This window comes from Rattus norvegicus, chromosome 19, assembly GCF_021556685.1.
Source record: "Rattus norvegicus strain SHRSP/BbbUtx chromosome 19, alternate assembly SHRSP_T2T, whole genome shotgun sequence".
Classification (NCBI taxonomy): domain Eukaryota; kingdom Metazoa; phylum Chordata; class Mammalia; order Rodentia; family Muridae; genus Rattus; species Rattus norvegicus.
Genome location: NC_141552.1, coordinates 57,396,017 through 57,414,965, shown reverse-complemented (window position 1 = coordinate 57,414,965; position 18,949 = coordinate 57,396,017). Strand labels below are relative to the sequence as shown.

Below are 18,949 nucleotides of genomic sequence, written 5' to 3'. Positions count from 1 at the left end.
CATATGTTTATGTGTGTGTGGAGGCCAAAGGTCAACACTGGGTGTTTTCCTTAATCATTTGCACCTTATTTTATGAGAATGAGTTTCTCATTGAACCGAGAGCTCATTGATTTGCTTAGACAAGCTCATGAATGATCTACAGGGATCTGGCTGGCTCTGCCTCTCCAGCACTGTCATTGCAGACTTAGGCCACCAAGCCCGGTGTCTGTGTGTACACTGGGAACATGGACCAGGCTCCTCGTGATTGCATCGCTGGAGCTTCCTTGATGGAGAGAGACATCCTCTTAGCCCCTTTCCCTGTGTCCTTCTTAAAAACGGTGTCTGAACATTTAATTTAGTCTCAACTTTGTTCTCTTTTGCTTTCACACCCACTTGCAGCTGAAATTGATCCCCGGTGATTGATGATGATTACTCTAATTATTTCATAGGTTTGTCGAAATCCCAAGGACAGGATACAGATTACCTATAATCTGTGTAGACTTGACAGCTGAAAATACTTGGAGCGCATAGTAGGTGCCTGTCTCCTGACTTGTCTAATGTTTGACAAATGTAACCTTAGAAAGAATGAGTTTAGTTTTGTTCTATCCTGGCAGGGAGGCCTGGTATCTGGAGCATGGGGCAGTGGGTCATGTGCACCCATCATCGGGAGGCGGGGCGGGGGTGATGCTTGCTAACATTCAGCTACCTTTCTCCTTTTCACACAGCTCGGGACACTGGCTCATAGGACAGTGCTGCCCATGTCGCTGCCCTTCTCTCCTTAGGTAGGTCTGCCTGGAACTGTTCTTAGAAACACACCAAGAGGTTTGTTTCCATGGTGACTCCAAAGCAAGTCAAGTTCACTGTGAAGATAACTACCACAAGTACCCAAGGAAATAACAGCTGCTTGGGTGACAAACATAAACGTTTGTCCCCTTTCCAGCTTGAAACTGCAAGCTTAATCCACTCTCCCCCCCCCCAATGTAAAGTACAGCTGTACATTTAGCATCTGAAAGCAAATGGGATACTCCCGACTCCCCCTCACTCTGCTTTTGCGTATTAAATTTACAATAAAGTCTCAGACAGATGGCTAGAAAGAACCCTTAATCGTGTCTGATATTATTAAATCTTCTTGTCTGAGGGCTCAGAGAGCCCAAGAAAATTTTCTTTTAATCCCTGTGGGCTTTATATTCTATAAATGGAGTTACAGAACTGGTCCGAGAAGCAATTTTGTGTAAGCCCTTACCAAAAGGGAGGGGGGAAATCATTACAGTCTTCCCTCGGAGGTTCTCAAGCAATAAGCATGCTATACTCCCTGTAAGCCCAGAAGAGCTGCGTGGGCTTGATGGAATTGCTGCATTTGGCCCAACTGCTGCTCTAAACAGATGTCTGTAAATATTGTAGAAAAGAACCCTCAGAAAAGTTGGTGGGTGTCGCTGATGAGAGGCTGTGGCGGCTTTGTTGGCAAACAGGCGGCAGCCGTCTGTCTCCCTTCTGTGGAGGACCAGCCTGCTACACTGAGTATAGTTCCTTTGTTTTGCTGGTGACTAGATCATCTACCATAGCTTTTTTGTTGCTGTAGCCTTTCCTGGCTTCTCTCCTTCTTCTCCTCCTTTTCCTAACCGTCCCCCGACACCCAGAGACAGGGTATCATGTATATCAGGATGTCCCCTAACTCACCATATGGCCCAAGATGACCTTGAATCTCTAGTTTTCCAGCCTCTCCCTCCTGAGTGCTGGCTTCACGGGATGCACCACCTTTCCTGACAAGCGGAGTTCGAACTGGAAACCAGTACTTCTGGCAGTAAATGCTGACCTGCCGAGCTACAACCCTGATCCCACGGCTTCTTTTCAAACTGAGATTCTCAGCCAGAAACAACTTTTCCATCACCCTTGTCCCACTCAGTGGCCCAGGGGACATATGACAATAATGAGAGATCACGTAGGGATCAGTCATTTTTCAACATTGCATAGAGGAGCCCCTCCTCCACGAGGAATTAGCCAAAGCGACACATGAATCAGGCCCTAGGTTAAAAACCATGACTTCTTTCTTCTTTGCTTAGAAACAGTTTTAATAATAATAATGATGATAATAATAATAATAATAATAATAATAATAATGTCAGTACCTGATATTGATTGGATTTTTTTTACATTTTATTAAATAATTTTCTCTCTCTCTCTCTCTCTCTCTCTCTGTGTGTGTGTGTGTGTGTGTGTGTGTGTGTGTGTGTGTGTGTAGATGTGAAGACTGCTTGTGGGAGTTGGTTTGTTCCTTTCACTGTGTGTGTTCCCACTGTGTGTGTTCCCACTGTGTATGCTCTCCGGATCACCAGTGTTGGTGGCAAGCACCTTTATTCACTGAGACAACTTGCTGGTTCCTGTGAAATATCTTTGAAAAGGCAGAGCTTGCTTACTTTAGGTCATTTACTCATCTATGTGTTCAGCAAATATTTATTACTACGCATAGCAAGTAGTGTCCAACTGGTCACGTTTCTGTGTGGTGCTGGGCTCGTGCTCATTAATTTATTCATACAATAGCCTGTTTACTGAGCACCCCCTCTGTCCACTCTGCCCGGTACTGAAGGCTGCAGGCCTCCATGTATGATCTTCCTCACATAGGGTTTAACCTCTAGTAGACGAGAGGCAAGAGTCAATGCATAGCCCAATCAACCATCAGGGAATATAGCAGAGACCACCAAAGAGGAGAAAAGGGGAGTGACCAGTGGCTTGGTTGGAAGATATGGGTAGAGAAGCACAGACATGAATGATGGAGAGGATGTGTATTTACTATAGAGGAGATGACTGCCTCAGAGGCTCAAGGTGGGGAGGGTGTGGTAGGAGGGTGGGTCTAAGACCAGAAGACTGGACGTTGCTGAAGTGTAGGTGGGAGAGGGTGGGCGGATGCATGGAACTCAAGAAAATGGTTGGGAATACAGTTGATCAGGACTTGACTTATCTTGAGAAGACAGATTTAGGCTGTTTTTGAGCTACTCTGTGTGTGTGTGTGTGTGTGTGTGTGTGTGTGTGTGTGTGTGTGTGTGTGTGTGTCTGTGTCTGTGTCTGTGTCTGTGTGTGTCTGTGTGTCCGTTAATACTTAGGGGACAGTGTGGGTGGAAGCAAGGATGTCATAGTTACTATTCTATTGCTATGAAGAGACACCATGACCAAGGTAACTCTTATAAAAGAAAGTATTAATTGGGGCTTGGTTACAGTTTCAGAGGTTTAGTCCATTGTCATCTTGGTGGGGGGTATGATAGCATCCCAGCAGGTGCTGGAGCAGTAGCTGAGAACTGTGTCCTGATCATGAGGCAGAGAGGGGAAGGGGAGGGGAAGCGGTGGGGGGCGAGGAGGGAAGAGAAAGAGAGAGAGAGAGAGAGAGAGACAGACAGACAGACAGACAGACAGACAGACAGACACAGACAGACAGACAGACAGAGACCTAGTCAGGTATGGACTTTTGAAACCTCAAAGCTCACTTGGGCAATATACTTCCTCCAACACGGCCTCACCCCCTAATCCTTCTAATCTTTTCAAATAGTGCCAGTCCCTGGTGACTAAGCATTCAAAATATAGGAGCATATGGCAGCCATTCCTGTTCAAACCACCACAGAGGATCCTGTACAGCCCAGACAAATAGAACTGGATCTGGTGATAGAAGAAAATCTGGAAACTCAAGGTCAAGTCCCAGACTAAGTTCCAAGTTCTCACACAGCTCAGTCAAGAGAGGTGCCAGCCATGGCTTTCCTGCTGCTGGTTAGTGCTAGAACTGAGTATCTTTGCCCAGCAAACCAGATGAATTCAGTTTTCTATCCAGTCCTGATAGTATTCCAGCATGCATTCAGATGGGGCAGTGCCCTAATGAAAGTGATAGCAAGTCCAGTTGTCTTTTCTTAGACTCTGCTCACGAACGCACAGCTGTCCACCAGGCTTGCTGACCTTCAGTTCATCTTGTCTTTCCCATTCCTCAGTTTCATCAAGCCTTTCTGGATGGCATCATTGCCCAGGATCCAGACTAGCAACTCCAGTTCCTCCTGAGCAGATCTTGAGGACCAGGAAGCAGCACCTCCTTCCCTTGACCCTCTGGGTACTGGGAGTTAATGCAAGTTTCTGTCTGGCCCATCCTTGCTGCCCTATCTAGGCTCTCTTTGCACCATCTCTACTTGGCTTAGAAAAATTCACCTGTGCAACTATCCAAGATGCTCTGCTCTCAACTCTTCATTTAGGGGAGTGTCTTGCTCTGAAATTCTTTTGGTTAAGGTGTTTACTGCCTTCAAGTACCTTCTCAAAGGATGCTACTCCAAGAGACCCTCATTTGAGCCACTTTGCAGGAAGTACTTTCATTGATTACCATATTGCTTCCAAGAGAGAAAGGGTACTAAAGTACAAATACACGTGAATAACACACACACACACACACACACACACACACACACACACACCATTAAAATTTTACAAAGGAGAAAAATGTCCTTAGAGAGGGAAGTAATTATGTGAATGAGTTTAGGGATCATTTCTACATGGGAACTAAGTGCCCACCACCACAATTTATTCCTGTTATTGCTTGATTCTGAAATGTGCCCCCCATGATCATATTTTGGATATTTCCTTAGAGGTTGGCGATGCTATTTTAGGAGGCTAGATCCATCTGGTAGTCACAAGTCACTAGTAGGGACCCCTGGCCCTAGCATTGCTCTCTGCTTCCTCACTGTTTATGACTAGCCAGCGCCACTTTCTTTCACCACCGTGCTCTGAGTGAGATCATGATCTGCTGTGCCTTCCCTTCCATGAAAGACTGAAAGCTTCTGACACTGTGAACCAAAGGGATGCTTTCATCTCCGGTGGTCATGGTGAGAACATCGCCAGCATGCCCCTTCTAAAAGCTATTACAAGTAGCGATTTTTCCGTGTGCCTTTGCCTACTTCAGTGTTTTCTGTTCTCTCACAACGTTCCTTTGAATATAAACTCTAGGAAGCCCAGGAATATTATCTCCCTATTCTTCACTGCATCTTCAGCATCTCCCCAGAACCAAACACACACCCATTACTCAGTAGGTATTTAGAGACTCCAACACTGCTGTGAGCAAGGAATAGTGATGAACGCTAGCAGAACTCCTGGGGCCATCTGGACCGCTGCCTCTAAGACCTTAACCCTCACAAACTACTACCAGATTGCTGGGTCACTTTGGGTACTAGGTCTAAACCTAAGTCTTCTCTGTGACACATGGATGAGAGTTGTCCCCGATGATTTCTGTCTTTCTCTGGCATGCCGCACTGAACACTGTACAGGTATCTGCTTCCAACATGCCACACTGACTACTGTACAGATATCGAATTCATTAAGCTGAAAAGATTTTCAATAAAATGATGACAAGAGGCTAACCATTCTGGCAATTAACACAGGACAAAGAATGCATTATTGTCTGATTTACTTCAGGAATAAATTGAATCACAATAAGCATCTGCAATAGAAAAAAAGACAAAAAGGAAGGAAGCCGGAACATTAATTGCATTATCCTTCTCTGGAATGTGGATGTGCCCTTTGTCGTCTACTTATGCTGGGCTGATTTAGGAATGTCCTGCACTGAATATTTATTTCAGTTATCACAACAAACAAGGCCTTTGGGTGGCTGTTCTTTTTAAAAGGCTGCTCATTATAACTCAATATTAGAGTGACGTAGATGGGTATAGTTTAAGTTCATTGGCCTTGGACCAGCTAATCTGATGTCATGATTGTTCCTCACTCAAATCCATCAGCAAACAGCAGTACCTTCACACACACACACACACACACACACACACACACTTACTTCTGATCTACAGAACTTAGTGTTTGCAACATAGATTGCAATGGTGTCTGTGACTCCCCAAAGTTTCAAAGCACTTGGCCCAGGGCTGAGAAGATGGCTCAGTAGGTTACATGGGTGCTGTGCCAGCATGCAGATCTGAGTCAGGACCTCCAGCATCTATATTGAAGTTGGGCATTCAGGGGCCATCTGTGATGGAGGGTTGGCAGATCTGCACCGTGTGCTAGCTCTTAGTCCAGTTTCAATGCCAAGCTCCATGTTCAGTGAGTGATTGTCTCAAAATGTAAAGTGGACAGCAGTTGAGGAAAACACTCACTTTTTTGTCTGGCTTTTGCATGCATAGGTGAGTGTACCATACATGTGTGCACACACTCACAAAAGCCTCAGATGCACAAACCCACACTTCCATCAAATACTTGTTCCCGAAGGCACCTCATCCATGAAAACAATGAAAAGAAGTCAACGACACACAGCTCATGCCACCTTAAACATATTTCTAGGCCTCATGACAGAGGGAGATTTGACATGTCATCCAAAACCCAGGCCACATGCTTCCTCTGTTCTCACAAAGTTCCTATATGCTCCACCCTTCTCGTTTCCTGAAGGATTTCTAGATTTGAAGATTGCCTTCCTCCTTGAGTACCATACAAACCAATCAAATCAGTTCCTGCTTCAGCACCCTTGAAGGTTAGTTTGTTCATGGTCCAAGAATGTGTTCAAATACTAGAACCTTTGGCAGACCACCACCACCACCACCACCACCACCACCAGGTGCAACAAAACTCCAAATCAGTCCAACACCAAACCCAACAGAATTAGTGTCAGCTATGACAGCTGACAATGTCTTAAAGGAGCATAAAACATACCCCAGTGTCTGCATATGATTCATTCCCATTTGTGAGTGACTTTGAACTTGATCTCTTCTGTATCCATAGGGTCACAATAGACATGACTTTCTAACAACATGCACACCCTTCTATAATCAAGGTGAATGGGGAATATCCATTCACATTTGGTGTCTCCTGAAAAGGAAGGGTTCATATACAAACGCTAGAGCTGGACGGTTTGAAAATCTCTTGGGAACTTGAAATGGTCCTTACGTTTAAAGCACCATGATCCAGATGTGCCAAACCTGTGGGCCACATGTGGCTAAAGAGAGCTATGAATGTAGTTCAACAGAAAACCATGAGCTCACTTAAAATGATGTGAGATTTTGGGGGCATGTGTGATTATTTTCATGGTGCTCAACTATGAGCATCTTGAGTGTGAACTTGGTACATGACAATGCTGAATTGTGACGTCAGAGGTTGGGCTCACCTACTTGAGGACTTTTGTTTTCAAACAAATCTGGAGAAGAAAAAAGGTTTTGAAAAAGATTGCTCAAAGCTCCTAGAGACAAACTCAAAAGGTTGCTTGCTTACCTCCTCCAGGGCCCATAAAGAATCCACCACAGGCTTGATCTTCTTCTGGTTGTACAGTCCTATGAGCTTCTCCACTACTCCTCGGATGAGGCCCGAGCGGCCCTGCTTGAAGAGCAGGTTGAGGAGCGAGAATCCCGCGATGACTTTGTTTTCTTCATACAGCTTGATGGGGTTCACTTTCTCCACCTGCCACCACTGCAGTGAGAGAAGGTTCCAGGTTACAGTGTTTCAAGATGGGGTTAGGTCATGCAATATCAACTATGACATAGAACATCATGTACCCCAGGGAAGCAAAGTTTGAAATAGGGTGGAGTCGAGTGGACCAGCCAGCAGTCCTGGCGATACACCTTTTAAGCATCTATTTCTGAAACCACTGAAGTTGGTACACAGGATATCCTAGACAGAAGTGCTGGGAGAGAGAGTAATGGAGGGAGAGGAAGAGAGGGGGAAGGAGAGAGGGAGAGGAGGAGGGGGGGAGGGAGGGAGGGAGTAATGGAGGGAGGTAGGGAGAGAGGGAGAACGTACCAAATCTTTTGAATGCTAACGTGATACCATGAAGGGATGCTAAAATACTGTCTATGCTGGGAATATAGCTCAGTTGGGACAGTGCTTGCTTACAACACACAGAATTCTGAGTTCAAATCCCAGTATCACGTAGAATTAGCAGTGTGGAAGTACATGCTTATCATCCCAGAATTGGGAGGTAGAGCCAGGAGGATCAGAAATCCAAGGTTATTTTCAACTAAATAATGAATTTTATAACAGCCTGGGCTACAACAGAACCTGTCTTAACATACACATGCACACAGATATATAGACACACACACAGACATACAGACATACACATGCCCAAATACACATTATATGACTTAGATTTTATGACTTACATGCATATAAGAACCCTCACAATACCAGTCCAAATTCTTGCCCCCATTCATTTGGATAAAGTTCCTCAGTCTATTTGAGGCCACAGGTTGATAATAGTAAGTCCGTGATTGAGACCATTGACTCTAGAGTTGATCCTAGATGTATATGCCTCAGTCCTCATTCATTCTTTTTCTCTGAACTTTGACGTTCTCTGCTGACTTGAATGAGGGGATACTGGTGTCTTCCAGGAGGGCACAGGGTAAAGCCATTGACTCTGGGAATGGTTGTGGGGCTGATGAAAGAGTTGTAACACAGAGAAGTTTACAGAGTGATAAAGTATTGAAGGCATGGGGTGAGGAACCACTCTGAGTACAAGAGCCGCCCTCTCCCCTTTAGTAGAGTGAGTTGGGGCAGATAATGCCAAGAATATGGGGCAGGTAGGTAGGAAGGAAGGGTAAGTTAAGAAGACAGCATTGCATGGGTTGATAAAGCTAGGGGGTTGGGACTATAAAAATGGCTGTCATGTAGGTTCAGCTGCTGATATGTGGTAAGAAGTTAGAGGTCAAAAGAATAGTTCTTCTTGATCTGCCCCACTCCTAGCTCTGTTAAACGTGCTTAGGTGAAGAACTCCATGTATGTGGCTGTGGGCGTACCTCAGTTGCTACAGTGTGTGCCAGGCATGCGTGAAACTCCGTTTTTGGTCAACAGCAGCACAAAGCACTGGATACAGCAGCGCCTGCGTAGAGCTTTGTGTTACTTTGCACACTGTCCTCCCTACAGTTGCTCTCCAAGCGGAGTATCCCAACCTATGAGTTCAAAGGCATGGGTCCCATGATTAGGCTTGATTACCTACACATTGGTAGGACCTCGGTGCATGTTTGTATGCATGCCATGCCAGATGATGCTATCATCACTGCATCACTGCTCAGCTGTGATTCAGGGCTCTGGAGATGGACCAGTTGGTGCAGGTGCTTGCCTTTGACCCGAAAACCTGAGATGGACCTACATGGTGAGAGCAGAGAACTGACTTTTGCAATTTGTCCTCTGACTTCTTCATGCATGCCATGCCTCGTGTGTGTGTGAGTGCATGTGCATTAATGTACTCAAGATCTTTTTTTTTTTTTAATTTCTAGAGTTGAGTGTCATTTGATAGCTGTGAAACTCTAGGCAACCTACCTAATCTCTCTGTTCGGCTTCCTTACCATACCTCAGGGAGAAGGAGGTCGTCGTGCAATGTACATGTGCTCATACAAGATGTATGCCATTGTGGCAGGATGTATATACCACATGTATCAAGCATAAGCAGATTTAATTGTCATCTTAATCTGAAAGTCATGTTTTAGATTTACTGAGCAAGAGCTTGAAATTTGGAGTCACTTTGCTCTCCAAATGCTAACTTCATCTAGAGGAATCATCCTTAGGATGGCCCGAGAGTGAATGGCAAGTCTGACAAAGCACAAAGTACTTCATTCTGCTGAAATCTGAAGATGGAAGATAATTAAGATAGTGGAGGTAGAACTCGCTATATGATTCTAAATGTGCCTTTCTTGATTGCAGAGAATTTTCTTCCCGGAGCAAAGCCATCATTGCACTTCTCAGAAAACCTGCTCTTCAATTTACTTCTAACCAATCAGCCTGCTTGGACCGGGCCTCTGATAGGGAATGGCCTTTATTCATGACCTTCAGCTCCAGAGCATAATGGTACTCATTTGGGGAAGAGGAGTCTGAGTTTCTATCCAGGCTGTGTTGTTATAAATACTTCCGCAAGCACGGGCGCACTGTAATTATTTCATTAGCACTGTGTTTGGAGGTTGGGCATTAAGGGTGAGAAGAGGGGAAAACACTTCTTACAGTTAGTTGTATATAATTTGGGGCCAGCATGATTCTGCAGAGAAGTCTTTCAACATCTTGCAAATCGTATCCACAGCAACAAAAGAGCTATGAGTGATACAGAGCCTGTCTTCAGGGACAATCAGTTGATAGCATCTGTCACAAGTCTCTACCCTTTCTTCCATGAGCCCTGGTGTTCAAATGATTTTTGACCTACAGTTTTATTAAAATCCCTTATGCAAAAATTGCAAAAAGCTGTCCTTTAAATTTTGATCTCATGTATAAAGGGAATACTGTCATTTCCTGATTCAGCAGATGTTTGAGGATAAAATTTGAGCAGTCAGTGTCTGTGTAAAGAACATATAAATACTCCTGGCATGTTTAATTCTGACTGTCAACTTGACAGCCTCCAAAAACATCTTGGAGACAAATTTCTAGGCATGTATGTGGGGAGTTTCTAGATTGGTTTAGCTGAGATTGGAAACCTATCTAAATATGACCAGTATGATTCCATCATAACATATAGAAAGCAAATTCTAACATCCTTTTCCTGGCTCTCTGATCGTGGTATTCATAATGCCTCCACTCTGTCCTGCCTTCTTCCATTCCAGAATCCTGTTTTATTCCCTTTTGAGGTTGGCTAGGCATTCACAATTAGGTTATTAACACTTTCCTTTACAGTTGGGTCCGTCTGCTTCACAGAGGGTAGAGTCACAAGGGTTCTGCATGCCTCTGCCTCAGCCACTGTGAGACCTTGATGTCTTCAAATGCTACCCCCAGTAGATGCTCAGAAAATGCCTGTGTAGTGAAACTTATTGTTCTAGAACATAACCCTCTCAGCAAAACAGCTTCCATACTCATCTGAGTGCCCGTGTCTGTGCACAAGTAGGCTTGCTGACTGTTGACATCCCCTCAGAGAAGGAGAGGGCAGAGAGGACCATTGAACCCCCACCTGAGATTCCAGGTGCTGTTTCCAGCCACTTGTAAAGCAATTCTGCCCTAGTTGCATGTGGCTTAGCAGTCTCGGGAGGTACTAGAAGAACATAATCTGGGTAAGGTTAAAGAAAAGGGTACCATTTTCTGACTATGAAGAAGCCATCACCCACAATGGGTATGGACTCCCCAGTGCAGTTGCTTTGGGGTCTCCTACACTCCTTTCAGTATCTCCTAGTCCATCATGGGTAAAGGCAATAATCTCAATGGCTCCTTAGGGTGAACTCTGGTGGAATCATACTTTGCTTTGTGCTCAGGACCTAACGAGGAGGGGAATGTTGTTTACATCTCTCCAGGGAAGAAAATGCTCACAACACTTGTGCATTGGTTGTACCAGAGACAGGGAGCATAGAGACAGAAGCTGACACTAGTGAGAAACAGTAGTTCTTTGCTCTAGTAGGTGGGGGTGAAAGTGTAGCCTCGAGTTAGTTTAATTCTAGCGCACAGATATCTCTGCATGGGAATGTCCACGTGAGTAGGTACAGTGAGGGTGAGTGCTCCTTAAAGGCAGATGAAGCAATCACGGACTCAGAGATCATTTCCTATTCTCTTCTCCAACACAGTAGGATGGGGACAAAGAAATCTACTGTTCTCCCAGAAACCCGGCCAGAACATAGTCAGAATAAAAGACTATCTACTCCAGGGAGCAACCACAGTGCAGTAACTCCAAGGTCACTTCTGACAGATGGTTGAACCAATCTCTACTGAAAGAAAAAGAAAGCTTTCCAAGGCTTCACTGATGCTACCACCTCTCAAGTCCTCGTCCTGCCTTCCTGCATGCAGTTAGCAGGGAATGAATAGGGATTTATTGGAAACGCATGATGCAGGTGACAGATCAGCAACTAACCAATGGGTTAACTTTTTGGACAGAGTTTCTCTGTGTAGTCCTGATTGTCCTGGATATCCTTCTATACACCAGGCTGGTCTCAAACTCAGAGATCTGCCTGCTTCTGCCTCCCAAGGGCTGGGATTAAAGGCATGCATCACTACCCATCTACTGATGTCTTTAGGTGGGGTTTCACAACATGCAAGTCAGTTTTAACTACCACATGGAGACAGGCACAGATACTTACTGACTTTGCAAAACTAAAGAAACTCTTGGTCTCTCCAGTTACCATGTTGGATGAACCTGCAAATGAAAGATTCCCAAGTCAAGTGATTGTTCATGAAAACCAAGATATCTTACTATGCAAGGAGTGTGGCAGTTGTTTCATTTGTATACAAAAGCTTAATAACAACACATTTTGTCTTAAAAAAAAAGTAGAGGTGCTGGGATGGGGCACAAAGTGGGACATTTGGTTAAGTATCATCAACTCTTAGAGGAAGGGACATTTCTCTTGGTGACTGTTGGAAGACCAGGCATGTAGCAAAAGGTGATTAGCCCAATGTTTTAATAATATAAGACCTCATCATTCTGTCTATTGAGAATAAATGAACTTCTTCAGGAAGGTTCTATATAGATTCAAATTTGATTTACTAGTAAGTAGAGAGGCGTAGGACTCTGATGTGGGCTGGGTATTGAAGGATAGGAGGGAAACATGGATGGACAGGAAAAAGGAGATAGAGAGAGGGTAGAGGAGAGAACATAAGCTCAGAGGTCCAGGGAATGTGAGATGATGATTGGTCCAGCCAGAGAGGTTAAACAAATCAAACCTAAAACTTTAGATCAAAGGAATATTGGAGAGTGAGTGTTCACAGTGGGGCCCAGTGACAGGTGAGGGTGGTAGTGGGAAAGGTAAGCTAAGATGCTTAGGGAGAAACGGCCCCCTTTCAGGGTTCTTGGCTGGGAAGGGGTGGGATAAATAGAGAATATTCCACTACACTGCCCAATTTCATGGACTTCCTGCTTGCCACCAGGTGTTTGGAAGTATAAGTTTTTCTTAGAGAACAGTCATGGACTTTAAGAAAAAAATGCATGTTCTAAAATTGATCGTTCAGTGTGGGGGTAAACTATTACCCGATCAGTAAAGCATCCCTTTATATTCGATGGGGTGATGACTCCCAGGGATCAGAGCACCAGGCTTCCATTACATTATAACTAAGTGATCAATGTGTAATTGATGAATGTATCCAGTCAACTTGGATAATTGTGAGACAATCAAGCTGAAGGTCACCCAAATGTCACCATGGAATTGAGGAAAAAATAAGACTCTTGGATAATGAGGAGGAGGGATGAATAAATTGTCTATCTGCCCATTAGTCGTGTACGCTGTCCTTAAAATAGTGCTGGCCCTTGTAGGTTCCCATCAATAATATTAATCAATTATTTGCTTTTCAGGAAATACGTGGTCAGGATAGAAATGACCAGAGTACATCTGCAAAAGAATGCTGCCCTCCTGATTAATGAGCTCAATTCTTTGCAGTAATGATCTGATAATGATATTTATAATCCTCAAATATCTCTTTTATAAAAAGAATTAATTTCTTTATTTTTCCTTCTGGAACTACTCAGAATTAAGGCTCAATTTCTATTGCAAGAACCTGGCACACAGGTTTTAGGAATATTAAACATCAGAGATGTCAGTATTCTGCTTTGGAAGATGGCCTCTGGCTTTATACATGCCTTTTGGAATTTGTGGGCACCAATGTCTAAATGTGTGTGTGTGTGTGTGTGTGTGTGCACATGTGTGTGTGCACGTGTGTGCGCACGCGCATATGTGTGTGCGTATGGGTGCAAAGGGGGGGGTCACACAGGAAAAGTCAGGTGCTGGTTTAATTTTGCTATAGAAAATTTGCTTCTAATTTTCATAACTTTCCTGAATACTCAAGAGCATAGTAGATGTGGCCAGGCATGGTGGCTTACATGTGTATTCCTGTCACTTAAGAGGTTGAGGTAGTGGTAGTATGTATGCAAGGCCATCATGGAGTATACAGTGAGACTGTGATTTGAACAAAACACAACACAACAAAATAAAACATTAAAAAAAAAAAGATGGTATAGGGAATAGGGCAACAAATAAGTTAGTTTTACAATTTATGATAATAATATCTACACAATAAGTGTACTAAAAAGCTAAACGATTGCATGTTTGCCCAGTTTGTTCCTAGTATCTTAATGTCTTTTGTCCTGCAGAATGTGGTAAACACAGTGGGGTACTTTCTGCTCTTGTTGATCGTGCCCTATGACGCACTAACTCACCATATAGAATGTAGGTCCCCAGAGGTTTGAGGAGACTGAGCCCCTTGCCAGTGTTGTCCCCACAAAGGCAATCCAAAACGATGTCCACACCTTCAGCTGAGATCCTGCACAGCAAGAGACAAAGCAAAGGGATGTCACCTGCCAGTGACCAAACTCTTGCGTCTTTCCTTTCCACGTCACATCATCTGGTTTCCAGAAGACAAAGTTGAGTGGTCCAGGACCATCCTCCCCATTACTCACATTCTTCATTCACTCACTGCAGATGCTTCCTCATAAGTCCTCCATGAGCTGAAAATATCTTAATTTGAATTGTGTTGAATTCACCTAACCTAATACCTGGTGTACCCCAGCATTGCAGTACACTGTGGCAGGCCAATGGTTTAACCTCATGAGGACATGGCTGCTTTGGTGCTGTCCCCTCCCTCTGACATTACAGGAAAATTTCTATGACATATTGGAAGCTCAGGACGAGGTCAAACCCAACATCTGATATATGTTATCTATGGAGAGTAACTGCTTAAAAAAGTCTTCTTCCGTTGAATCACTGTGAGTCAGGTACTGTCTCTAGGAGCATTTAACAAAGTGGGAGGCAGAAAATATCTCTCTGAAGGGCTATCCTGGAGTACAATAATGAAGTGAACACTGGAGCCAAAAAGTCTGAGATCTTCTATCTAGCTCAGTGGTTCTCAGCCTTCCTAATGCTGTGACCCTTTAATACAGTTCCTCATGTTGTGGTGATACCCCTACCCCAAACCATACATTTTTCCACTGCTACTTTATAACTGTAATTTTGCTACTGTTATAAGTTGTAATGTAAATATGTTTGGTGATAGAGGTTTGCCAAAGGGGTCGTGACCCAGCGTCTGAGAACTGCCCATTCAAATTCTCCAAGCCTTAGCTCTCTCCTTTGTCAAGCAGAGTTAATGTGTTTCTTTTTGGGGGAAATGCAGTGAGAAAAGAAATAAGATATTTGGTCTAGGCTTCCCACATATCAATCTCTTGGCTAATAATAATTTTTTAAAGGAATATGGCTAATGGGTAGGGTGCTGTCCAAGGTACTGAAAGTCTATGGAGATGCTAGTCCAGCCTGTAGGTTTCCATATAGTTTTTCCATACACTTTTAGGTTCCCCTCCCCATTCCTCTGTCCCTGCACACCCCATGCCTGTTTCAGTTTTCCACTTCCAGAATTCCCACTCTGTTTTCAAATCAATTATATTACACTATCCTTTCTCCCTTAACTCCTTTCTACGTGGCTAGATTCTCCAGATGGTCCAAGGTAAACACATAATCTTAAGATTTCACGCTAGGCTCCACACATGGGAGGGTGTGGCATTTTTCTTTCTGTGCCTGTGTTACTGCTCTCAACCTATTTTGTTTCCAATTTCATTACTTCTGCATTTCATAATTCCATTTTTCAAAACCAGATAGAGACACACAAAAAAACTAATCCTCCTGGTGAAGATGGTTAGAAATTTCACAATAAAATGCAATAAAAACAAATCCAGGAACACATCAAAGAGAATATATCATGACCAAGGTGGCTTTATTCCAGAAATGCAGGAATGGTCCAACACACATAAATAAGTGTAACTCATCACAGAAATGGCCTTAAGATTTGTCTCAGTAGATGCGGACAATGCCTTTGACAAAGTTGAACTTAAAAACTCTAGAGACTGGTGATGAAGGAAATGTTTTAATGTAATAAAGACTATTTATAACAAATTTATTGCCAGTATCATGCTAAATAGAGAAAAACTCAAAACTTTCTCACTACAATCAGGACTAAGGTAATGGTATCTACTCTTCTTACCCTATGTTAGCATAGTGCTTGTTGACTTATCTAGAGCAATAAGACAGAGAGGGCAATAAAGGGGATACAGATAGCAAAGGAAGGAGTCAAAGTATCCTTACTTACAGATGATATGATTCTATACATAGGGGGTCCTAAAGACTATACCAAAAAAGTCTTAGACATTTTAAACACGTAAAGCAACGTGATGGGGCATGAGGTCAATATTTAAAAATCAGTGGCCTTTCTATATATTAATGATGAACATACTGAGAAAGAAATTAGAGGTACAATCCCATTGAAAACAGCCTCCAAAATAGCTTGGAGCAAATGTAGCCAAAGAAATGAAGGGCCTCTACAATGAAAAGCTTAAAATACTAAGGGAAGAAATGGAGAAAGACACTATAAGATCAAAAGGCCATCTATGATCATGGATCAGAAGTATCAATACAGTGAAAATGGCCATCCTATCAAAAGCAACCCACAAATTCAGTGCAATCTCCATTAACACCTCAATTCTATTTTTCACAGAAATAGTAAAAAAAACAAGTCTTAAAATCTACAAGAGAGTGCAAAAACTCATGGGCAGTAGAAGTTACCCTCAGCAAAAGAGAACTATGCTGGGGGTATTTCACAGAGCAATGGTAATAAAAAATGGCTCAGTACTAGCATGAACATGGACACACATTGTGTCTTCCCTAGGCCAACTATCAACTCAAGATATATTCAGGATAGATAGGGCTACAAGCAGCCATGAGAGTGGAAGCTAGATGTCCTTAACCTTTCCAGGAGTGTGCTATACTTGTATTCATGAGCATTTACTATGCCCCAGGCTGAGGAATGTTAAGTCAATTGCATTTGTGCCTCATACCACTCCTGGGACTCCAGAACTACCACTATAGTCTCATTTGGTGAAGGAAGAAAATAGGGACTTGTCAGATCAAGGGACTTACCTCCAGAGTCCCAGGAGGGACAGTTATAATTTGATCTGTCATACCCAAAAACCAGTTAGGGTTTCCAGAGGCAGAAATGGGTTTTTCAGGATAAAATGTGGTCAGCTCCAGGGTGACCTCCATTATTCCCTCTAGTCTTCCTGTAGGAAATGAGTCAAGTCAGGACCTACCCCTCTGACCTCCATGCTAGAAAGTGATCACAGGACTCCTCTGTATTTAGGAACCAGCTTTCCCACACTTTTTTGGAATCTTTTGAAGTTTGTGGGGATCAAAGAAGCCACATATTTCCCTTTGGATCCCATTGCATCCTTTTGAAAGTCAAGATTTATGTGGGTGTCATAGGGAGGAGAGAAGCAGAGTAGAGACAGATGACATCTCTGGAGGTCTAGGGTACTGGGGTTTTGGTTATTTCTGCTCAACTGTTTAAGCAGGCATGCAGAAGAGCTCTGTCCCCTGGAGATGATGTAGCAACTGCCATATTGAAATCAGAGCAGGAAACCTCACAAGATTGGGGCCATTAACCTTCCCTCATAGAAGGAAGAGTGTTGGTCAGCCCCTTGCCTGAGAGTCCAGCTGCTTCCTTCTTCCTGTGGCATTGTTTTGAGTGTGCTGAAGTATTTAGGAGACTGGATATTGACTGGGGTGGGAACTCCAGAGAATCAAATTTTGTAAGTTGTCCCCCCAAGTGGGTTGGGCTTTTCGCTGGTATTGCTGCACATGTGAGTCACTTATTCTTTGGAAGTAATGGCTCAACTAAAGCTCCATGAGTAACACTCAAAACCACTTGGTTCATCAAAGCAGGCATGGGTAGCATTTGCTTCTTTGGTCTGTGATTGGGAGCATTCCTATACATTGCTCCTTTTCAGGGTGGAGACATTCCTTCGGGGAAGAGTTTTAAATGTAAAGAGTACTGCCCTTTCACCCTATCACTAGGGTGAAAAAAAAATGGACGCTATTGAATGGAACCTACTCAAACTAAAATTGGGCTCAGGTCTAGAGAAAGTATTCCAGGTCCAGAGCTAGTGATGTAACTTGGTAGAGAGCTTGCATAGCACAAAGCCCTGAGTTTGATTTTCATCACCCCATCTAATGTATGGTTGCATGTGCCTTTAATTTCATCAGTTGGGAGGTGGATCAGAAGTTTAAGGGCATCCATGAGTGTGTAGAGAGTTTGCAGTTATGGTTCACACAAGACACCGTTTTACAAAAAAAAAATGTATGAGGTCCAGAAGTGTCTTTAGGATGGGCCTGGTCACTGTCAAACTCAAAATAAAAGTATTCTTGGCTGTCTTTTTCTCATGAGAGCATCAGGACAGTCATTGGCATCAGGACCATCACCAGCATAGCCAGTCAGCTCCAAGAGGCTCAAAGCCTGCCCACATTTCTCATCTCCCCATTTCTAGAGGAGTCACACTGCCTGTGTATACATAATTTCCCAGCAGCAGAAGTGGGCCAAGGGACAAGGTAGAGGTTCCTCTGTCTTGTTCTGTTGCTTCACAAATCTCTGTGGATTTAAGATACCAGCAAACCCACCTCAGGGCCTCTCTGGACCTGCTGAGAAGCAAGATACTTTAGAATTTCTGACCTAGACATCAGGGTTGATTCTGTTATTTCCACTCCTGGTCTCTCCATGGTGAGTGCTGCCTCTTTGCTTTCTAGACACATGGGAAAGGGAGAGATTTCTCTGAGTAGGGTGAGGCTCCCTAAGGGCCATTACTGGTGTAGAAAGCCTTCAACCCTGCCAGGACGTGCATCTTTATTTTTTTTTATTTTTTTATTTCCTTGGCTCTGTTGAGCTTGTTTTTTCTAGATGCCTTGTGATCTGAGAACTTGCCTGTGTCATAACTTCCATATGCTTGTTGCATAGTAGGTTTCTTACAGAATGGTTGGCCATAGTAGGCTTATCCCAGAGGTCTAAGTAATCATACCTAGCACTGGCACACTCTTTACAGAGTGTTGAGCATGGTGCCTGGGAAAAAGCAGCTTCTAGAGGGCTAGCCACAGTGCCTGGTATATTGTAGGCTTCTTGCAGGGTGCTGAGCACAGTACTGAGGTTTTTCACAGAGTATTGGGCACAATGTTTAGTGCACAGTAGATCTCTCATAGGTGCTAGGTGTAATGGCATGTACACAGTAGGGTTTTCAGTGGGATGTCTGACACATAATAGGCTGATT

General features: G+C 43.6%; 1 protein-coding gene across 2 annotated transcripts in view; it reads right to left on the bottom strand.

Annotated features, from left to right (window-relative positions):
• Vat1l (vesicle amine transport 1-like) overlaps positions 1 to 18,949 on the bottom strand; it is a 169,322-nt gene that overhangs the window by 72,967 nt on the left and 77,406 nt on the right. For both annotated transcript variants that reach the window (NM_001400980.1, XM_087594893.1), the window contains exons 5-7: positions 14,033 to 14,136; positions 11,967 to 12,022; positions 7,204 to 7,398 (exon numbers count right to left, since the gene is read on the bottom strand). In NM_001400980.1, coding sequence (NP_001387909.1) covers positions 7,204 to 7,398; positions 11,967 to 12,022; positions 14,033 to 14,136 — 355 coding nt within the window. The remainder of the gene's footprint in view (positions 1 to 7,203; positions 7,399 to 11,966; positions 12,023 to 14,032; positions 14,137 to 18,949) is intronic.